At 42.9% G+C, this 22,699-nt stretch overlaps 2 protein-coding genes across 2 annotated transcripts in view; one reads left to right on the plus strand and one right to left on the minus strand.

Moving 5' to 3' along the window:
- The window catches only part of LYSMD2 (LysM domain containing 2), a 19,725-nt gene extending 7,147 nt beyond the window's left edge, over positions 1 to 12,578 (plus strand). Inside the window, 2 exon segments of the mRNA XM_034660976.1 lie at positions 11,060 to 11,391; positions 12,469 to 12,578. Coding sequence (XP_034516867.1) covers positions 11,060 to 11,391; positions 12,469 to 12,511 — 375 coding nt within the window. The 3' untranslated portion in view covers positions 12,512 to 12,578.
- Positions 12,579 to 15,823: 3,245 nt separating this feature from the next.
- SCG3 (secretogranin III) overlaps positions 15,824 to 22,699 on the minus strand; it is a 33,717-nt gene continuing 26,841 nt past the window's right edge. Inside the window, exons 11-12 of the mRNA XM_002920424.4 lie at positions 20,858 to 20,938; positions 15,824 to 16,138 (exon numbers count right to left, since the gene is read on the minus strand). Coding sequence (XP_002920470.1) covers positions 16,020 to 16,138; positions 20,858 to 20,938 — 200 coding nt within the window. The 3' untranslated portion in view covers positions 15,824 to 16,019. The remainder of the gene's footprint in view (positions 16,139 to 20,857; positions 20,939 to 22,699) is intronic.

Below are 22,699 nucleotides of genomic sequence, written 5' to 3' on the forward strand. Positions count from 1 at the left end.
AGCTGGGAGTCCAGGCAGGACTCCAGTCCCTCAGCACGGAGAGACTGGTAAGAGCCAGTAGTATTCTAGGTACAGGGATGTTCCCAGAACAAAGACTCTTGACAGGCGTGAAGGTGAAGGTCTGGTTGTCCACCCTGGGTTTCCAGGGGAACAAACTGGAAACTGGTTGTCTGAAGTGGTGCTCAAAGGCTAGCAGCAGGGTACATCCCAAGATGTGGGGAGAGATGTGTTCCTCCAACTTGCCTGGCTAGGAGAATGCCCTGGGGCAAACTGAAAATAAAGAATCCTAACTGACCTTGAGCCTACTGAATCAGAATGTCCAGAAAAGGAGCCCAGGAATCTTCCTGTTTTACAAGCATGGCCTCTTTCTTGTTCCCAAAGCACTGTCCTTCCTGGGGTCTTGGCACTGCTGTTCCATCTGTATGGAACACTCTTTCTCTGATAGCTGCGGGGAAGGCTCACTTCATGGGTGTATGACCTGTGCAGTCACATAGGGCCCCATGCTTAGAAGCCCTACACTTGGTGTCATGCTCTACTATTGCCATCTTGGGAAAAAAAATTGTTTAAAGATTTTATTTATTCATTTGAGAGAGAGAGAACATGAATGGAGGGGAGAGGCAGAGGCAGAGGGAGAAGCAGACTCCCCGCTGAGCAGAGAGCCTGATGTGGAACTTGATCCCAGGACCCCAGGATCATGACCTGAACTGAAGGCAGACGCTTAACCACCTGAGCCACCCAGGGGCTCTGCCATCTTGAAATCTGTAATACTTTGTGAACAAGGGCCCCAGTTGCGCTTTTCACTGGGCCCTGCAAATTATATAGCTGATCTTGGCTGTGTGACCTGCTCCCTCACTGCCTTCAAGTTCTTGCTTACATGTCTCCCCCATGAGGCCTTCTTGACTACTCTCTGTCAAGTTACAGCCCTTTCCTGCCTTGTTTTCCCAACAGTATTTATTGTTCATCTCATTTTCCTTTTTTTCCAGCTTCCATCTTTTTGGTGATACATTAGTGAACAAATAGAAATCCATGCCCTCGTGGAGCTTATATCTTAGTCAGTGGAGACAGTAAGTAAACAAATGAAATATGTTATATGTCAGGTATTGATAAGCAAAATGAAAGAAAATTAAGCAGAGAAAGGAGAGAAGGAGAGCTAGTGGAGGTGGCCGTAATTTAAAATGGTGTAACCACAAAGACCTCACTGAGGAGGCAAGGGGGTGGGGAGGCGTGCAGATATCTGTGAAGAACATTCCAAGCAGCAGGAACAGCAAGTGATGCAAAGGCCCTGAGGTGGGAACATAATTGGCAAGTTCCAGGAATAGTGTACCTGGTGCTTAGCATGCAATAGGGTGTATTTGGACCAGATCATTTAGGGCCTTAAAGGCCTTTGTAAGAACTTTGGCTCTTTCTCTGAGTGAGCCGGAAAGCATTGGAGGAATTGAACAGAAGAATGACATGATCTGATTTGTGCATTAAGAGGATCACTCTGGGGGCGCCTGGGTGGCACAGCGGTTGAGCGTCTGCCTTCGGCTCAGGGCGTGATCCTGCATTATGGGATCGAGCCCCACATCAGGCTCTTCCGCTATGAGCCTGCTTCTTCCTCTCCCACTCCCCCTGCTTGTGTTCCCTCTCTCGCTGGCTGTCTCTATCTCTGTNTTCTCTGAGTGAGCCGGAAAGCATTGGAGGAATTGAACAGAAGAATGACATGATCTGATTTGTGCATTAAGAGGATCACTCTGGCTGCTGCTTTGGGAACAGGCTGTAGCGGGGCAAGGGCCAAGGCAAGGAGACCAGATAGGATGAAGGCTTTGTAATAACACAGGTGAGAGGATGGCAGCTTGGACCAAAGCAGCGGAGAAGGAAGTGGTGGGAAGCGGTTGGATTCTAGATGATTTGTTGATAACGCTATCTATTTTCTGCTTATTTGCTTACTATTTCATTTGAGTATCTCCACCTTAGAGATGGGCCCAGGGATCCAGGAGGCTTCTCTATAGGAAAGAAGAACGTGGATGTTGGAGAACCTGGCCAGGCCTGATGCCTGAGGGACCCCAGTTCTTCTGCCAGTGCCTTAGAAAATATTTGAAGGACCCTTCCCACATCCCTTTTAAAGTCATTATTAGATGTTAATAACTGGCACTTTTTATTATTATTATTTTTTTTACCTGTTTTTATTGAGCCTGGTTTGTTTGAGTCCCTGTGCTGAATGCTGGGGCTACAGGATGATACATGCTTTCCTTTTGTTATTCATGGTGAGTTTGTCTACACCACTTTTCACTAGCCTATAGCTACTCGAGAAGCCAGGTTGCTTGTCTGACTCATCTCTGTACATTCTGTGCTGAGCCTGAATCTGGCACATGGTGGCCCGGTGTGAAATCACTGGGCCCTGGAGCTCAGCAGACCCTGAAAGACAGAGCACAGGGTAGGGGTTGAGTGACTGGAATTACAAAGTGTGATTTGAGGCTGGCTCTCCAGTCTACAGAAAGAATGGTGCTGATTTTCTCCCCTTCTACCAGCAGGGAGTCTTGACGCTGAGTTAAACGTAGGTTTACATTTGAGCATCTCTACCAGAGAGGCATTTGAGGAAGTGGTCTGGGAAACTGAAACTATTTGGGCTGAGTTGAGAAACCACTAAATACAGTGTAGATCTCAGACTTGAATTTGCTTGGGCTGGAATTTCCCTGGCTGTGTCTATCTCTACTGAGACATTAAGGTCCTTTCCCTAACCCAGTGTTCTAGATGTAGCTATGGCCTTTGTGGTGATCTTAGCTCCTTTCAGTTGGATGCAAGCTTCTGGAGGAAACTCACCGGCTCCAGGCAGCCACTATGAACTTTTTGTTTGGAAACCCTGGAAAAACATCCAGAGAACAGTGTGCAAACTAAAAGTGAGCAGGAGGCGGTGAGGGGACCTATTATTTGCATAAACTTTTTCTTTGTCTCTTTGCTTCCTCCTGGCAGCCTGCCTGTCCTCTTCCCTCTCCAGTGCCCTCAATCACTTCCTGTCCGGTTTTATTCCCAGGGTCTTCTCACTTTCTTCCAGGGAGCTGCTAAACCTAGTCGCCTTGCTGAGAAAAGGTGAAATGATTGTCATTTTAGGGATAACAAGTTTTGTGAATTAGAAATGTAAGTATATGTAAATCTTTTGTGTTCATAACTTTAGGCCCTGCTGCTGGTAGAAATTGTTGATCCTTGCTGATCAGAGGCAAGAGAACCACAAATAAATAGTGCAACATGTAGTGAGAAGTTATGGTAAAATAGCCTTTAGTAGCTTGGGGTTTAATAGATTCTCATGTATTCTTTTATATTATTTAATTTAATTTAATTTTTAGGGGGGAGGGGCAGAGGGAGAATCCCAAGAATCCTTATGTATTCTTTTTTAAAAAACAGTTCCATTGAGGGGCACCTGGATGGCTCAGTCGGTTAAGCATCTGCTTTTTGACTCAGGTCATGATCTCAGAGTCCTGGGATCGAGCCCCACGTCGAAATCTCTGCTCAGTGGGGAGTCTGCTTCTCCACCTCCCCATACTCTCTCTCTTTCTCTCAAATAAATAAACAAAATCTTTAATAAAAAAACAGTTTCATTGTTGTATAATTTACATACCACAAAATTCACCCATTCTAAGTGTACAATTCAAGGACCTTTAGTGAATGTACAGAGTTGTGCAACTGTCAGCACAATCCAATTTTAGAACAGTGCCATCACTCTGAAAAGATCCCTGTGCCACTGACCTTACTTCTGTTTCCGTCTCTAGTCCCAGGCAACCCCAAATATACTTTCTAATCTATAGATTTGCCTTTTCTGGGCATTTCATATACATGACATCTCATATTTCTTCTGAGATAGCATGGGAAAGAAGTAAATCCTCTTCCCTATTAGCACATGGCAGTGAAGGAGTCTGATTGTCACCAAAACCTAGGACTTAAGAGTGAGAGTTAGACAGTGGAGTGATTGGTGAGTCTAGCACTTGCTAGAAAATGATCTTGAGAGAGTCCTTTCCTATAGAGGTCTTTTGTTTTCTGTAAAATAATAATCAAATGAAAGTTACATGTATATATGAATATATTCTGTAAGCCACACAATGCTGAGTAAATGTTAGTTATTATGTATCTGGAAATATTTTTGGAAGGGTTTGTCTTTCTTAAGAAATGGAGAGGAAGAAACAAGTTTTGAATGTTGTGTTCACCGTTAGGCAAGTGGCTTGGTGAAGCTGACCAAAGCAGCCTTTGTGGAGAGTTCCTGGCCATGCCCAGCAGCTGCTGTTGAGATACTTTTTGGAGGGGAAGTTTTGTGAGTTCCCTTCAGAGTCAGTTCACCTTTACAAAATGTATTTACAGGGGAATCATCTTAAAGAAGTTGTTTTTAAGTTATTGATGGTACTTGTTCTACCTAATGTCACGATGGTTGATCTTGTGGTCACCTCGCTAGCTCTTACTTAATTATTCTGTAATCTGTTTCTTGGGGACCAGAGAGTAAATTTTCTTGAGTCATGCTATTCAATCCTGATTGAAAGAGACTTTCGAAATGAAAGCAATTTGATTGCTATAGGTACCCCTACTTATCTGCCCAAAAGAAATAGTTCTGTGTTGCTCTAAAAAGGTCGTATTTTCTGTTCTCAATATTAATTGGGTGTTAGGAAATGTTGGACAGAAGGGTGGGAGAAATAGGTGAACGTTTTTTTTTTTTTAGTTTGAATAAATTGAATAATACATTTTTAAAAAAGCCCAAGGAGTTGGGTTCTATATAGAACGCAGCATGGTTTCCCCAAAGGTAATCCATTCTCCACCATCCACCCAAGGCCTGGTATGATCCAATCTTGTTTTAGAAGGATAATTCTAGCAATAGAGTGAGGAAAGAGTATATATTGGGGAGGATGGAGAAAAGGGATCATAATGTCTTCCAAGAGTTCTAATTTACTGTTCCTTCTCTGCTTTATGTGTTCCTAACACAACCCAGGCCTGCATGGTGACAGCGCCAGAAAACTGCAATTTTCAAAGCCTGTAACAAAATGAATCCTTGTGATATCCAAAACTTGAAGCAGCTGTAGTTATTCTATATACGTTTTTAACAACAAAACTTGATGGCCTTCTATAACAATTGCAGTTAAGCGTGCTAGAATTGAACACAGTGGGACATTTACCATTAAAGCAATCGTTTAGCCTCGGGCACGGTGGACTTCCACGGTTAGAGTAGCTCCCGAGCCTCAGTGTTGAAGTTATTTCTGTAGCACTCCTGACAAGTGTGTGTGCACTGGATGAGATTTAATGAGGCCTCTTCTTTATTTCTCCAGGAAGCCTATTTATTCACGGAAGAACTCTGCTAGAGACCTCTTCCTTCCTTGTATTGAAAAATTTTAACTTTTTTTTTTTCTTGAGAGAGAGAGAGAAGGGGGGGCAAGGAGGGGCAGAGGGGGAGAGAGACTCTCAAGTAGGCTCCACACCCAGCACAGAGCCCAGCACGGAGCTCGATCTCACGACCCTGAGATCATGACCTGAGCCGAAATCAAGAGTTGGACACTTATCCGACTGAGCCACCCAGTTGACCCGAAAAAAATTTAACTTTATAAAGCATCTTTCAACACCAGGTTTCTAGTTCTATACCTAGGGGACAAAAGTTCAGAGGAATTTCACAAACTTTCACAGGACAGTATCTGAGCTACTTCTGTCCTTGGCTAAATAAATAAATAATAAAATAAAATAAAATTGGGTATTTGGAAATGTTGAACAGAGGGCAAGTGGGAAAGTTGTAGTTTTCTAGCTCTTCCTTGGGTTGGATCATGACTTTTCTTAGCTTTATGTGAGGTGACATTCCCAGAACATCAGACCCATCTATGTTCAGATAAAAGTATAAAACTTGCCTAAACATCACTGCACTGTTTGGGATTATCTCGTCTCTCATCCGTGCTGGTGAGGTTTTCTCCATGACTAGGCTTCCTGTTTCCGCTAATGCCTCTTTCTTGCTAATCCATTTCCCCCAAAGCTGCCTGAATGATCTTTAACTGTAATCAGATTGTGTTGCTCCCTTTCTTCACCCTCCAGTAGCTTCTCATCACATTTAAAATAAAATCCAATTTTGGGGATGTCTGGGTAGCTCAATTGGTTGAGTGTCTGACTCTTGATTTCAGCTCAGGTCATAATCTTGAGGTCCTGGGATTGAGCCCCAAATCAGGCTCTGAGCTCAGCAGGGAGTCTGGGATTCACTCTCCCTCCGCCCCTCCCCACCCTCACGCATGCACCTCTCTTTCTCTTTCACACACACACACACACACACACACACACACTCTCTCTCTCTCTCTCACCTCTCTTTCTCTTTCACACACACACACACACACTCTCTCTCTCTCTCTCTAAAATAAATAAAATCTTAAAAAATAAATAAATAGGGGCGCCTGGGCGGCATAGCGGTTAAGCGTCTGCCTTTGGCTCAGGGCGTGATCCNCAAAATCTTAAAAAATAAATAAATAAAAAAATAAAATGCAGTTTTTTACCTTGGCATCCAAGGCCCTATGTGGCCTGGAGTTTAGCTCTTTATTCCTTACACTTCGGCCACACTATTTTTTTCCTGTGCTGGGGTCTTGCATCTGCCCTTTCTCACTGGAATGCTGCTTCCCCCCAACCCCCCGCCCCGCCCTTGGCTTTTTTCATGACTGGTTTATTCCTTAACTTTACTACAAGTCCAGAGTTTGCAGCATGCTCAGTTGGTTCAAGCCACTACTTGTACAGGAGAACAAGTTAAGATCAAATTTATCACCTTTGGGGTGGGGGGAACATAGAGCTCACACGCCTCAGGGCAGTGACAACATTAATGTTAATTATCTGGGCTTGGTTTCATGAAATTTTCTTTATATATTCTTTGTAGGAGAAGTATTTTTTATCGTGAGAAATTCTTACCTCCTTCCTTCTCATTTGCTAAATACATGTTAAGATCTGCCCTTACTTGTTGCTTTCTCACTTTTAGCCAAATTTAATAATAAGATAGCAACTATTATTATCATTTTTGAGGGCTTCCTGGAGGCTATGCATTATCCTGAATACTTTACATGCGTTAATTCATGTACTCCTCATAATCCTCATAATGATCGTACTGTGTGGAAGGTACTATTATTATCCTTACTTCACAGAAAAGAAAATGGAACAGTGAATGATTAGAAAGTGGCAAAGCCAGGATTTGAACCCAGAAAGTATGGCCCCAGAGCCCATATTTCTAACTACTCCCTTGTATTAGGCTCATTTCATCTTCAGACTCAAATCTGTCAGTCCTTAGATTGGTCTCTACCTTGATGCTGACTATGTCTGGATATCCCTGATATCCTTGATGCTGTATCCCTTCTAGACTATGGGACGAATACACCCCTTAAATGCTTGCCGACGATACTGAGGAGGAGACAGCATAGTCTCTGACTTCAGGAAGCTCATAGGCTAAAGAGGCACTTCTATGAGTGAATCAGTGGGATGATGTACAAGAACAAAGGGAACCCTGCCCTTCATTCCCTGTGCTCCTTGACTACACCCAGCTGTTGACTCAATCACTTTGTCTTGTGGTCCCTGCCATTGGCCTTTTGCCTAGCTGTGATGGGCTGTCTTGTTTTGAATGATAGATGTGTCGGTCAGGGTTCTGACAGGAAACAGATAGTGGGCACAGGGTGTGTGGCCAAAAGAGAATTTAGTGAAGGAACATTCACAGAAGTATGAGCAGGGTTGAGGGAACCAGTTAGGGATGGTGAAGCACCTGAGACCAACAATAGCAAGGAGACATTACCCCAGGGCTTGGAAGGGCAAGGGGAAGAAGTGGTGTACCCCACATGAGGAAGGCTGGAGCCTTGGACGAGGGAGCGGTCACCTCGCAGGAACTCTGCCATAGAGGAATGCAGCCACTGGAGTCATGGTGCTATATCTTTCTGCTGATGACTTCCTTTGGAACACCCACTGGAATTCCAAGGACAAGGGGCATAGGTAATGTAGGTCTTAAGAGGTCAGCCTCCTGGGGTTCAGAACAGGCTCAAGAGGAGTTGGGGATGGATTGGGTGGCGGGGGTGTACTGAAAGGGAGAGTAACTAACACAACAGATGACTTATTTTCCCTTTCTGGTTACTTCCTTGGATTCATCTTCTATGCCCATTTCTCTGACCTCTTTTAATTAATTCATCCATCCATCTGTCCATCCTTCTGTCCTAAGCACTTAGTGTGTACAAGGTCTTTGTTAGCTTCAGGGAAGATATAGAAATAAAAGTGCTGGTCCTGAAGGAATTCACAGTTTATGCTTGACGTTCTCAGCCCAGCCTCGGCAGTCAGATCTGGTGTTCCTATCAGTTTCTGTCCTCCATCATTATTTTCAGAAAATAATAGGCCCCTGCCAATAAGTGTTTCAAAAGGCACTGAATCAGTGAAGGTTCTTTGATTTACAAGTGACAGAAAACCTAACTCAAATTGGCTTAAGCAAAAAACAAACAAAAAATGGGTTTATTGGGTCATGGAACGGAAAGGCCCTAGGGTATTCTGGCTTTAGGCTTTGATTCAGAGGACTGATTGCTCTCCTCCCAGATGGCCTCAGGTTCCATGAGGTGGAGGGATGGCTGCTCTTTCCAGCAGAAAAAATAGGGGATCTTTCCCCTCCCAGACGCAGCAAAAGTCTCCCTGCATCTTTGAATTGTTCCAGGATGGAACTGTGACCTCTCATGAAAGCTAGGACACTGTGACACTCCAAAGGGCAAGAATAAGTCATATGCTCATCCTAGAGTGTGTGTGTGTGAGGGGGTGAGTTGCTCAGGGCCACTGGAAGCCCACATATGAAGCCGGAGAAGGTGGATGCTAGCTGGTAAGAAAAAAAGAAAAAAAAAGAGGGGTATTAAAGGCATGGTAGACTATCCCTAAACCTGCTATGGATAAGGTATTCAAGTTATTTAAATCTCTCACATCGAAGCCTGAACCAGACCAGAAGTACTTAGGATTTTCAAATTTTAATTTTGTCTCCTAAATGCACCTGCCTATTCTTGCCTCTCTTCCTCAGCCTTATCTTCTCTCCTTTAATCAGAAACTAGAACACAAAAGACTACCCTCCTCTACACAAGATACTTTAATGTAGTATCTTTAAAAGAAAAAAGAAAAAGCTTTAAGTGTACCATTCGTATAGATTCAGCTTATAGTAAGAAATCAGGGTTCATTTAGTAATCAACTATTGTTTTTTCAGTCTCTTTCACGTAGAAATCTAATTTTTTCACTCACAATCAATTTGGCATTAAAGGATCCCATAATTTGGTCCCTTTAGTCATGCACTTCTATCCTGGTGTTGCCTGGACTTCAGAGTCAGACAGAAATCTCGGCTCACACTTTGTATTTTTTATTTTTTTAAAGATTTAATTTGTTTATTTGAGAGAGAGAGAGAGAATGAGGGGGGAGGGGCAGAGGGAGAAGCAGACTCCCCACTGAGCTGGGAGCCCAAGGTGGGGCTTGATCCCACGACCTGAGCCAAAGGCAGACGCTTAACCTACTGAGTCACGCGGGCGCCCCTCCAGCTCACGCATTTAAAGAGCCGTGGGCACTTGGTCAAGTCCGTCATCTGTTGTGTGCCTTAATTTCTTCATTGGTACATAATAGTATCTGCTGCCAGGTGCTCTGCTAAATATTCTTTCTCTTATATACATCCTATCTATGTGCTGTCTGCCTACTTACCTACCTCCCCCTCTCCATCCCCTCTATGCAAATATGCGTGTGATCTCTCATTGCATCTCTCCGCCAACCCTGTGAAGGGTGGGTGACACCTGTTTTACACAGGAGGAAACAGGCTGAGGGGAAGAAGTACAAGCTCCGGTGGAGACGGGTGGTGTTGGCGGAGCTGGGATTTGAAACCAGGTCTGTGTGTCAGATTCCCAAGCCCGCGCGCTCGGCTCTCTTACCAAACCGTCTGGGGTCCCTGGCTCACAGGAAGCAGCGGTGCGGAGATTGAGGAGGCGGGCGGCACGTGCGGAAACCGGCGCGGGGCAGTGCGCGGAGAGGTCCGCAGACACGGGGCGCGCCGGTGAGGGGCGCGCGCGCACGCCGTTCTCCAGCGCGCCGGGAGCCCGCGGACTTTGAGTCCTGTCTGCGCTCAGAGCGTCGTGGTCTTAGGCGTGCCTCTTTCTTCTCCCGAGTCTCCGTTTCTTCATTTGCAAAGAGGAGATGACGGTACTGGATGGCAGAGCTGTTGTGGAGGTTAAATGAGACTCCACGTGTAGATTCCATTCTCCCTTTCCACCCCCACCTCCCATTCCCATCTCTGCGGGCTGCGGGAGGCATCCACAGGCTAGGGAAGAGTTTGACGGTGCAGAAACTGTATTAAATTCTAGCTTCTTCATCTGCCAGTGTATGACGGTTCCATGGTCCACAGATTCTCTGAGTTTTGTTTCTTTTATTTGTAAAGTGGATCTTCAAATTCTTGCTCCATAGGGTAAGAAATATGAGATAATTATGTAATGTGCTCCCCACCTCCTTTCCTTGCCTGTACCACTTCTACCCGTTCTTCAAGGCCCATCTAAAGTCAAAAGAATCAAAATCAGAACCCCACCTTCTCTGTGAGCCTTTCTTAATGCCTGCAGCCCCAGTCTACACCATCCTTGCAAACGCTCATTGTATTTATCCCTGTACCAGCTCCTGTATCCATTATATTTACCAAACACAATTCCAGAGACACGGGAAGCGCTCCGTAACTAAAATACAGTACTAGTTTTTTTTTTTTTAAATCACATAATAGAAATGTTAAAACAAGAATAGAATTTATTAGATAAACTAAAAATTCTACATTTTTAAACTTTAGGGATTTAAGGCTGCTTTGTAAAAGCTGCCTTGTAGGGGAAATATTATAGTGGGAGAAAATTAGTCTTTCCTTTTTTAAAGTTGGGAAACAATTCCCTGACTACTCTTGAAATAACCAGGAGTACCTGGGGAAGTGACTAAACCCAAATTGAGAATGTCGAATCCAGAGAAAGCGTTGCACATATTCTGAGCCTGGATATTTTTAGTTCTGTTTGTGTAGTAAACCCTATTAATGGATTTATTTATATATAACTCTGTGTTTCCTTTTTTTATATTTTAGATGGAGCAGATTAAAAGGGCAAATAAACTGTTTACCAATGATTGTATATTTCTGAAGAAAACTTTGAACATCCCAGTTACATCAGAGAAACCTTTGTTGTTTAATGGACTTAACTCAATAGATTCTCCAGAAAATGAAACTGTTGGTAGCAGTTTTTCTCACGAAGAAGAGCCGGTAGCAGCGGGGGAAGACCTTTCTCCTCCCAGTCCTCAAGAATCTGATGTTCAGCCTGTACAGCCTGAAGAAGTGTCAGCTAGAGATTTCCTGCAGAGACTAGACATGCAGATTAAGATGTCAACGCAGGCAGCCAAGAAACTAAAAGAAGAGAGCAGGTAAAAATACACTGGTAAAATGTCAGAGGCTGAATAAATTACTCTTACCATGTCCTTGCTTTCCTGAGATTTTCTTTTGTTTTTTCTTCTTTACCCCTCTTTCCTTTTTTTTTTTTTGCTTTGAAAACTATATATTAATTCTAGAAAATCATTTTCAGTATATGAAGGGTAAAAAGACCTCCTGCATTCTGCTAGGGCTTTACTGTTGCAGTATACTTGCTTTTGTCTCTGTTATTTATTATAAAAAGGTTGCTTGTTTGCTTTAGTAGCGTAACTGTCCAGCGAGCAATTCTGGATAGCAGCCAAGCAGAAACATCTAGTTTATCCCTTCAAAGGAAGGACCACCCTGGGGAGTACTTGTGTAAGACTGATCCTAATGCAATTGTCAAAGACATTGTCCATTATTTGTTACTGGGTGTTTTTCATGTGAGCTTTTTTCTTTGTTCTTTAATTTGGTACAAGGGCAAATCTTTCTCTCTCCTACAGAATTGGTTTTCTTTTTCCTTTATGAATCCAAGAATGGCACAAGCTATTGTGTTTCCTTTTTTGCCCTGGCTACCAGGAAGCTCGCAACTAAAACTGATGTTCAGTTCAACTACTACAGTATTTCTTATGGTTAATATATTCATACTGTTCTCTTTTCCTTAGTCCTGATTTTTTTATTTCTATCTAATTCATCTTATTATATGTATGCTTTTTGTTGTAGGCACATCAAGTCCTTTTGAGGAAAAGGTGGATTATAAAAAATATAAACAAATATGAATATAATCATTTTATAATTTAATGTTTTATTTAAATGTAATAGAAAAATGTAAATATATAAGAATATATATATTCTTTTTTTACAAGTACCCTTCTTTATTCCAATGACGGAGATGCCAATAAAATGCAGATAATAAGGTATACCCTAATGATTATTTGCATTTCATACAACTTCTAGGACATGCAAAATATTATAAATTGATATACTCCTGCCCTTCTTTGGCAAGTGGATATTAACTTATATAATAAGTATATGTATTAGTTTTCTGAATATCATTTTTAAACACTGATTTATGCTGAATTTCTTTTTTTCAGAGATGAAGAAAGCCCCTATGCAACTTCACTCTATCACAGTTAGATGATTGGGGTGATAATCTAACCTGGATTAAGAGATCGTTGGATCATAAAGAAACCAACAACCGAAGTTAAAAAAGCATATGTTGTTAAATCACAGTTTAGTAGTTCCACCTACTGCAGTTGCACTGATGTGATTATTTCTCTCTGGCTTTCTATAATTTTAAGTCTTTATTATGGCATGAGAGCAAAATTGTATCCTAAAGCTCATCACTTTTGTAGGTGATGGTAGTTTTTAGACTAGTTTTGTAAATACTAGTTAACATAAAGCATCAAAGACTATATACATATTCAAGCTGAAAACTATGCTGATCTTCTGAGGAATCCTAATTATGTGAAATATACGGTTGCTGTTTAAGTGATGCTAATTTTGCTATGTGTTTATAACTTAAGTGCTATATATATATATTTCGATATGTATTACATATTCTGTATTAATATAAAGAACCAAATTTTGTCTGCTATTTTGTAAAAAATAAACTACAAAAGCCTGAACGAGAAAATAAATTATGTTTTCATATTTGAGTCTTCAATTTTTTTCAACAAATGGAAAAATAAAATTGATTTTTAAATTGTTTTTGAAATGGTGGCAGCTTCTCCTCCATTTTAATTGCTTTTATTATTATAATTGAAATTTTGAAAAAGTTTCAGTAATCTAAAAGCAAATTGATTATGGTATTAGTAACCTTTGCATTTTCATAATATTTGACCTGATATGTTTGAGATATGGTATAAATATAGAATATGATCAGAAGGAGAAATTAAAAATACCATGCTCTGACACATTGGTGAATTCTAGTTGAGATTTCATTAACTCACTTTATAGAGTGTTTCGTAGGCACTGTGCTCATTTTAACCGAGGGTCAAGTTTTTATTCACATAATCTGTCTTTTTTCATTTGTACAGATTACAGCCATAAATCTTAAGCCAAATATTATTTATAGGTAGACTATTTTTGGTCTCAGTTTTTATTCAAGTACCAGGTTAAAAAAATCTTTAAGCTTCTACAAAAATTCCCCATATTTTCCCCTCCCCTGGATCCCCAAAGGAATCTGCTTTCTATGGAGCAAGCAGGACTCCCATCATTTTCTCTTCCCCATCTCCCTCCTCCAGGTCTTCCATTAAGCAGAAAACAGGTGCCCTTAGGCGTCAATGTGGCAGAGCTTGTAGAACCAGAAGGGCACATCTCCAGCCCTTGAGGGTGACCAACAGGTGCATGCATGGCAAACAGCAGTCATCTGCCCTTGTCTTGAATGTCTTGTTTGTTCATGACATACATACTCCCTGATGTGTTGGTTATTTTCTCATGCTGTTACCGCCTTTGATACGGGGTGATGTCTTGATCATGTCTTGCTACTACCTGACTATGGGAAGTTAGTTGCAAGAGGAGAAAACAAAAAGAGAACAAATAAAGGAAGGGAAACTGTTGTGTAGCCTCTCTGGAGGCACAAGAACTTTAAAAAATGTGAAGTTATCATGCTGTTTAACATAACATGATGTGAAATTTGAGAGTAACCCAAAAGACATAAATCCAAAAATGCTATCCAAAAGAGGTTAATACAAGCAGATATGTAAAATTAAGACCACAATCTTAAAAATATTCTTCTGAGTATTTCTTTGTTGCCTAAGGTCTACTCTTAGTACTTTCTGGCCAAGACCTCTTTCTCCTTCAAGTTATTAAAAACTCTGGGTTTGTTGTGGCCACAGTTGAACTGTCTTGGACCAGAGTACTTTAGTACAGCCTTGGAGGAGTGGACTGAGCCACAAGAAACCAGGTTCGAGGCTGTTTTAACCACTTCTTGGCCATCTGAGTTTGAGCACACCCTATGCCCTTCCTCTTGTGAACCAGTTTAGTCATTTCTAAAACAGGGCCGATGATCTCCCTTTTCTTTTGTCTTGGTTTACTGCTGGGAGCTAATGAATGTCTGTGCGTCAGAAAACTACAATAAAGTCCCTAAATAAATGTCTTACTTAAAAATAGACTGCATAGATATCTAGATAAATTTTAGACAAGTGAATGGATAAAATGTTTTAATTGCAGCCAGACTTTTTTTTTCCTGTTGTGCAAGCAGCCTATTTGGACCATAGGACATGGGTGAAGTAGTCGATCATGTTATCAAAGACGACAATACAGTCTGACTCATTGTGTTTGGCAGGGATAATTTGGGCATAGGTGTTTTTAGTTCCCTCTTACTGCTCACCAGGGAGTGCTGGCCTCTCTAGAACATACCGAGTTTAGTTTTTGTGGGTGTCAGGCTTTGGTTTTTGTTTATTTTTACAACCCTAGAGAGGATGGGGAGGAGCAGCAGTGGTTTCCTCCCTGTGAAAAATAACCTCTTAACATTTTCCCTATAAGTTTCCCAGCCCTCACCAAAAAGTAGATACCAAGTAGGAGCATTCAAGACAAGTATCAGAAGGCCGTTTGAAGTCATGACAGCGAATACACAAAACATTGTATTATTTTTAAGATTTCCAACTGAAATAGAAAAATATGTTATCACTTTATGCTGAATAATGCATTTTCAAAGCATTCTTTGGTTTGGGAGCATTGCCCATTAACATTTTGGGAGGACCTTGGGCCACTGTGTGTTGTTTCCAGGGCTGTGTTTGCGATGGCAGCTGAGGAAGAGGAGTTGCAGGACCCCAAGTTCATTAACCTTTTCTTCCAGGAAAGCTCATTTACCAGCTTTGGTCCACAAAGAAGGGAATGACCGTTTTCTCTATTTCTGTTCTACTGCCTGGCCGTCTTGCTCTCTGTTGTGAAACCTTGGCCTCGAATAAATTCAGTTTAGATAACTCAGGACTGGCAGACATTTTTACTTTGCTTCTGTAGTGTTTATGACCTCATTCTTCCCCTTGGAGAGCACATAGTTATCCCTATTAATAAACAAACTCGATATCTGGAAATGCCAAGAGTGGGGAGAAATTGTTGATGAATCCAGCAAACCCTATGCTTATCTTTCGGGTTCCTTTTTGCACCATTGGACCTGATAAAGAGCCAACAGGAACAGCCAAAAAAGCAGAAAGTTATCCTTTAAGCTAGAGAGGCTTTGAGGAAATGTTAATTTATTTTAACTCCCCAAAGGGAACTGGTAGTGGAAACGACATCTTGTAACAGACATATTCTATGAGGTGCTTCAGTACCCAGCATGCCTTGAAAACAGAACCCCCTAAGTCTTCAGGGGGGTGCCTGTGGGTGTGACACGGCAGGAAGAAGCTTCAGTGTTAAGTTCTGTCCATGACAGGCTTTCCAAAGCAACATATCTCTGATTATAAAATGTAAATCTATAAGGAAATAAGGATTCTATATACAAAATCACAGCTTACATACTTTACTTCTCAGACAGTTTTTATGGCAAGAAAGCTATGTGTAACCACTTCTAAAAGGTTAACTACTGCAATTTCATCACTTTCTAATAATCCTTGGGTCAAATAACTTTAATGACAGAATTAGAAGGGTTTTAAGCTATGGTGACTGAAGCAGTCTAAAGACCCCGGATCTTCTGCCATTTCTACAGGCTGCTGTAGATACGCTTGATGGCATCAGCTTCTTCTTTATCAAGGATGCCTTTCTCCACATAAGCATCAGCTTGTTGGTTGATGAAGTCCCTCATCTTTGAAAGGTCATAATCTGGAAAAAATCATTAGGGTATCATGAGCAACGATCAGGAAAGAGACATCCCACTACAGTAATGACCATTAACTAAGAAGCCTGTAATGCAACAACCCAACTACCATTCCATCCCTGTCTCTCACACTAGAAAACATAGTAGGTCTTGGCATTGGCTCAGTCTTCAGAGTTAAAAATCATGTTTATGTGTATGATATCTCATTTGCTGTCCATCATCACACCTGCAAGGTGTTCAGGTGGGGCTGGGGGGGGGGAGTACCACCCTCATTTGACCATAGAGGGAACAGGCTCATAGACCAGGGCTTTGCAAACTTAATATTTATACCAAGCAGCCAGGGCTCTTGCAGGTTTGTATTCAGTAGGTCTGACGTGGAACTCTGAATTCCGCATGTTAAATAAGCTCCCAGGGAGATGTTGGTGCTGCTGGTCCAGGAGTCAATCACACCAGGGTAACAAGATCCTAAAGCTTTACTACCTTGCTCAGGATCACATGGGTAATAAGAGTTACAAACAGAACCAGGTGTTTTGGTTTTCTGCAATTGTTATAAGGGTTAAGTCACTGTTGATGTGACCCCCCACTTCCTTTTTTTCCCAAGCTAACAATTACCATGATTTTTCATATCATCTGAATTATATGCATGGAGCAAAATAAATTATATGCATGGAGCTTTTTTTTTTTTCTGAGAAACCTCTTTATGGCTCTTCTGTCCTACTTAAACAAAAAACCTGTGTAAACCATCAAACTGCCCATCAAAAACAAAGAGATCCTCAAGTAAGGAGGCTGCCTGTGGCATTTTTCTGAAGGCTTACAGAAAACCCACATCCTCCCTTGATGGTTATTGTTTTAAAAAGCGAAAACACAGAAACATGGAAATAACATTTAAATCACCTGAATTCTATTAATCATAAATAACCACAGTTGGTTTTTTGTTCTACTTCTTTTGCCTTTTTTTTTTTTTAAGATTTATTTATTTCTTTATAGACAGAGACAGCCAGTGAGAGAGGGAACACATGCAGGGGGAGTGGGAGAGGAAGAAGCAGGCTCTCAGTGGAGGAGCCTGATGTGGGGCTCGATCCCATAAAGCCGGGATCACACCCTGAGCCGCCCTGAGCCGAAGGCAGACGCTTAACGACTGCGCCACCCAGGCGCCGCTCTTTTGCTTTTCAAATGTGTCTGTCTCAACCCAGAATTGAGATCACAGTATATACACAACCTTGTTAACGCGCTCCTTTCACTTTACCCAGTGAACATCAATATTCTTCAGAAACACCGCTTTTAATGGCTACCTACAGTGCCTCCTATGGTGGTACCAAAATTTATCACTGACGTCTGTCAGGGCTGGACATGTGGGTCTTCTACACCCCAGCATACTTGGGGAGACCCCCCCGATTTTGAGTTGCCTGAGGCTGAGTTCCTTGAGGACAGCACTGTTCACCTCGGCTATAGCAGCCCCTGCAACACAGCCCTGTCTTCTGTCAGTTTGTAAAGGAGAAAAAAGAGGGAGGGAGTGGGGAACAAAAGCTCAGGGCACCCGTGAGAGGAAAACTATGAAGAACATCTCTGTAAGTGCCAGGTGTTCATCATATCAAGTGAGCCGGAGGCTTCTTCGAGGCTTCGAGAAAGCCTGTTTCCTCTCTGAGAAGAAAGGCATTTGTCTCCTCCGGGCTTGGCCATGAAGATTAAAGAGACAACTGTCAGCCCTGGGCACTTTATGACTGTCATCTGACTTGCTCCTGGCCAACTTCCATGAGGTAAGCATTAGTAACGCCATCTCAGAGACGAAGACACAGGACAGAGGACGTAAGTCGCTCGCTTGGGTCATGGCAGAGTCAGCTTCTGAAGCCCTGTCTGTCTTTAGTCCCTGCCCTGGCCGTCTCCGGCCTCGAAGGAGGGAACGGGAGGCGACTAACAGCTGTAGAACGACTGCTCCGTAAGTGCCTGGGCCTTTGGTTGTTGTTGTTTTTCACTCTCCCTTACTGTCAGGACAAAACAGAATCCAGCTGAACGTACATCTTGTGCGCGCCTCACCAGCCCATTCCTGACTGACTCGTAGGGCACAAAGGGGCGCCTCCTGATGATACTGGTTCAGATGAGCTCTGGCTCTCCCGAGGTGGCTGCACGGTCAACACTTTAGTGGGACGAAAGGCAGCCCAAGGGCAGATGTGGAGAGGTCCGGGTGATTGGAATGGGCAAACAGGAAGATCTTTTGCTTTCTTTTGAAATGGAGAAACTATTGTTAAGACAGAGCTGTCACTGTGTGCCCTGGGAGAACGAGCATGGTGCAGTAGAAAGGCCACTGGCTGCCTGTGAGATCACACAAGCCAGGAGCCACCTTGCCAACCTTAAGAAGGTTTGAAGGTTGTTACGCTCAAAAGAGAAAAGGGCTGTGATTCACTTTTTTAAAAGCACCCTTTATTTTTAAGAGTGCATAAAGTTTTTTCCTCCTTAGTATCACATCACATGGACCTCCCTTTTCTGGATTTGGGAAGCAGACGCAGGTCACCCAGTCCCCTGCCCAGCAAAGGGCATCCGCAGAGGTTAAGGAAGGTCATAGAGCAAATGGACTTTCTGCTCACACAGCTGCAGCCACTGCAAGGCCCCAGGAACTAGACGCCCACAGGCTTTAAGAGATGAGCTAGGTCAAGCAGGGCACATACAAAGGCAATGGAGGAGAAGCTCTCCGCTTCTACCTTCAGCAGGGCATTCTGCCTGTCACCCTCACTGCCTAGAGGCAGAGGGGAGCATCGAACTCAACAGTGTCATCCTGAAATTTGCTCACAGCGCCTTCGAGCTGCAAGCACTATTGTTCCGTGCTTCACTAGGTTGGCCATTTCTGGAAGTGCAGATTAAATGGCAGGGTGTTGCAGGTTATAACCAGGAGTCGGATTCATGTTAATCAGTGAAAGAAGGAACATAAGTACTCCAGATTGTTGGACCATAAAATTAACACTGGTTTCAGACTGCATTTTGATACCTGCTGTATGACACTGATGCTAAGAGCAACATTATTTTTAAAAATTTTAAAGTCTTCACAGTGATGGCACGTTATAATTTTTCTTCCTTAGTGGTATATGAAACAATGGTGCATTTTCTAATCAATGACAGATTTGATGAAATATGGTGCATGTGGATTTGACTGGAACTGACAGCCTGGAAAGTCACATCATTTTGAATCAAATCAAATCAAATATATGCGAAAAGCCGATAATTGTTTCCATCTCACTCAGTTTAACAAGATCACAGGCTAAAGAGGGGCTAAAAATACCTCTTTCTCCCATCGCACTCTCAGTGATTCTCAAACTTGGCTACACAGTGGAAACACGGGAGAGGGGTTAAAAATACTGATGGCTGCGTCCTTCCTCTTGAGTGTCTGATTTAGTGGCTCTGAAATGCGACCGGGGCATCGAGACCCTGAGGAACTCCACAGGTGATCTGAATGCATGTTCAAGTTTGAAAACACCACTCATCTCATTTTAAAAGCATCACCTGACAACTGCTTGGCCAGATTCCTGGGAGTCATAGTGCACTCCTCTGTCTCCACGTCGCTCTTAAGTTTCTCCCTTCTTTATTTCCTCTGCCTTGCCTTGGTTTAAACCCCAACATTTTTGCTCCAGATTCTTGCCTCCAATCTCTGTGCAATCCTCTGGGGTCCTATTTCTTCAATCTGTAACCACACTGCTGCCAGATAGATTTCTCATTTCTTAACCAAATTAAGCCATTTAGGCCTTTCCGACTAAATCTTACCTCCTTTGCAGGGTGCACAAGCTCCTTCCTGACCTGGCCGCAGGTCCTCCCCACAGACACCCAGTGTTCCTGGGAAACCAAGTGACTCCAATTCCCAGAACGCATGACTCACTTTTGTCCCTTTATGTCTTGGTACCCAGTGTTCTTTCTGCTTCCATTTCTTGTCACTTAGCTTTCCAGCAAAAGCTTTTCTGCAGACCTTTCTCCCAGTGCTCTCCCTCCCTCTAAAGAGATGGGCTCCCCACCTTTGCACCACTCCACCTGTCTGTGATAGCACTGAGTGGGGCCAAGTGTAACTTGAGTGATGCTGGGAGCTCCTTGGGGGGCCAGGGAGAACAGGGGGAGGCTGCATCTTCCATTTTCACATCTCTGGTACTCAGAACAAAACAGTCGTGTTCTGTGTTTTGTTTTAAGTAAGTGAGTGACAGCTTTTGTGACTGCAGGGTGCATCTAATATGTAGTAAAAAATGCCTTTGTTTAGAAACTCCAAGGAGGAGCACCGGGTAGCTCAGTCAGTTAAGCGTTTGACTCTTGATTTCAGCTCAGGTCACGATCTCAGGGTCATGAGATCAAGCTCCGCATTGGGCTCTATGCTGGGTGTGGAGCCTCCTTAAGATTCTCTCTGTCCCTCTCTTTCTGCCCCTTCCCCTCTCTAAAAAAAATTAGCAAAAATTTTTAAAAATTAAATACTCCAAAGAAAGGGCAAAATGTTGATAATTATTGGAGGTGGTTGATGGATACATGGGGATTCATTGCACTATTCTCTCTACTTTTTTTTGACATTTTTTCCATAATGCAATGTCAACGAAAAGGCCTTTGCTTGAGAGGCTGCTTTGAAAAAGAAGAGAAATGGAGATTCTGTTCATTCCTGCATCGGCATTCCTTGATCCTGGAGTCTTTTTAGACCAGTTTGATTGTAGGAAACTTTAACAAATGGGTGAAATTGGCAATTTACAACGATACTAAATCTTTACCTTCTTTATTTCCTTTTTTGTTGTGTTTCTTCAACCATTCAATATTTTTTCTGATGGCTTCCAAATAGGCTTCTGTTTTCCCTGGAATAGGGAAGAGAACCCATGTCAAACACTCATAAAATATCACTGCATTTCTTTTTAAAGACCACAGTCTTGTCTAGAACCATAAACGCTGGACTCGTCGAGCACTTGTGAGGGGGTGTCCCTGATGAAGCAGTGTGTGTATTTGTGTATGGTGGTGGGGGGCGTTGTTCAGGAGAATGGGTAGTGACAAGATTCCAGGAGACAGGACCAGGCTAGTGTCAAGGAGCCATTACACACACACACACAACTGCAGTCTGTTGTCCTAGCAGAGAAGAGTTTGGATTCAGTTCACTGGACAGGTAGGTGCCTTCGTTTCTCAGACCGCATCATTTCTGGTTAGGAATGCTTCTTCCAAACTGAGGAGTATTCTCAGGTCAAGAGCTAAATCGGAGTGATGGATACTGAAAAGACTCCATCACCAACTAAATAACATCCAAATGTGTGACTTTTTTTTTTTTTAAAGATTTTATTTATTTATTCGACAGAGATAGAGACAGCCAGCGAGAGAGGGAACAACAAGCAGAGGGAGTGGGAGAGGAAGAAGCAGGCTCTCAGCAGAGGAGCCTGATGTGGGGCTCGATCCCATAACACCGGGATCACGCCCTGAGCCGAAGGCAGACGCTTAACCGCTGTGCCACCCAGGCGCCCCCAAATGTGTGACTTTTGTAGGTCGCAGTACAAGTCTTCTGCCCAGTCTGGGAGGGAGTGTGTAAAAACTCAGATGAAGAGGTGACCCAGGCCTCATTTCAAGGTTTTGGATGTGAACCTTAGAACTCATTCTAGTAAAGCTACCCCGGATGTAAACATTCTCCCGTGGGCCTCAGGTGTGGTGAGAGGAAACTAGGCATCACTGAAGCATGTACTCCCGATGCCCTTTATATACATTGTGGTCTGCAAGGGGGTCTCAGCACCCACTTAGAGCTGAGGAAACTAATGCTCAGAGAGGCTAAGTGACTTGGCTGAGACCATACAGGAAATAACAGAAGTAGAATTTAGACTCTGGTCTCATCAAGTTTCTGCTACCTGTACTCTCTGAAAGAAAAGATCTGTCTTCAGACATGGACACTGATGTAGCCTTGTTCTGTGTCAAAGAAATTAACCATACCTGAAAGCAGATGAGGTCCCTAATGCTCAGAGTGTCTGCACCCAGGGACCAGGTGGTCTGGAGAATTCTGGATGGCCTGAGAAAAGAAGCCTTAAAAGTCTAGGGACTCTGCAAGAAGTAATGGCTACCAAAGCTCAATGGTGACCACCCATTCTGAGCCCCGTTGAGCTGTTACCTCTAGTGTACTGCCCAGACTTATTGGTTGAGTTACCTGTGCTGTGTGCTTAGGATGTGCCAAGGGTTGCGCTTTGTGCTCCAAAATGCAGTATCTCTTTTACTATTCACAACAACCTCTCCAGACGGTCCCATTTCACCCCCATTTTACAGATGAAGAAACCAAGGCACAGAGAGACAAAGTAATATGCTGAAGATCATATGCAGCCAGGCTTCAACCCCAGTGCATTTGACTACAGTCCGTGAATAATAACATTGCCTTAGGGTCTGCTGATGTTCCAGTTTTCACTACTGCATTTACCTAAGTGACCTCCTGAGTATCTTTCTTCCTGATCTTGTAAGCCCAAACTCTTGCCTCACCCCTGGGGCTCCATGTTATCTGGACCCCAAAGAAGCACAGAGAAGCTCTTGTGGAAAAGGGGTGAGTGGACAAGAGAAGAGAGCCACAGTTTTCAGCCCTAATTCACTGCAATCACCTG

This window comes from Ailuropoda melanoleuca, chromosome 5, assembly GCF_002007445.2.
Source record: "Ailuropoda melanoleuca isolate Jingjing chromosome 5, ASM200744v2, whole genome shotgun sequence".
Classification (NCBI taxonomy): Eukaryota; Metazoa; Chordata; class Mammalia; order Carnivora; family Ursidae; genus Ailuropoda; species Ailuropoda melanoleuca.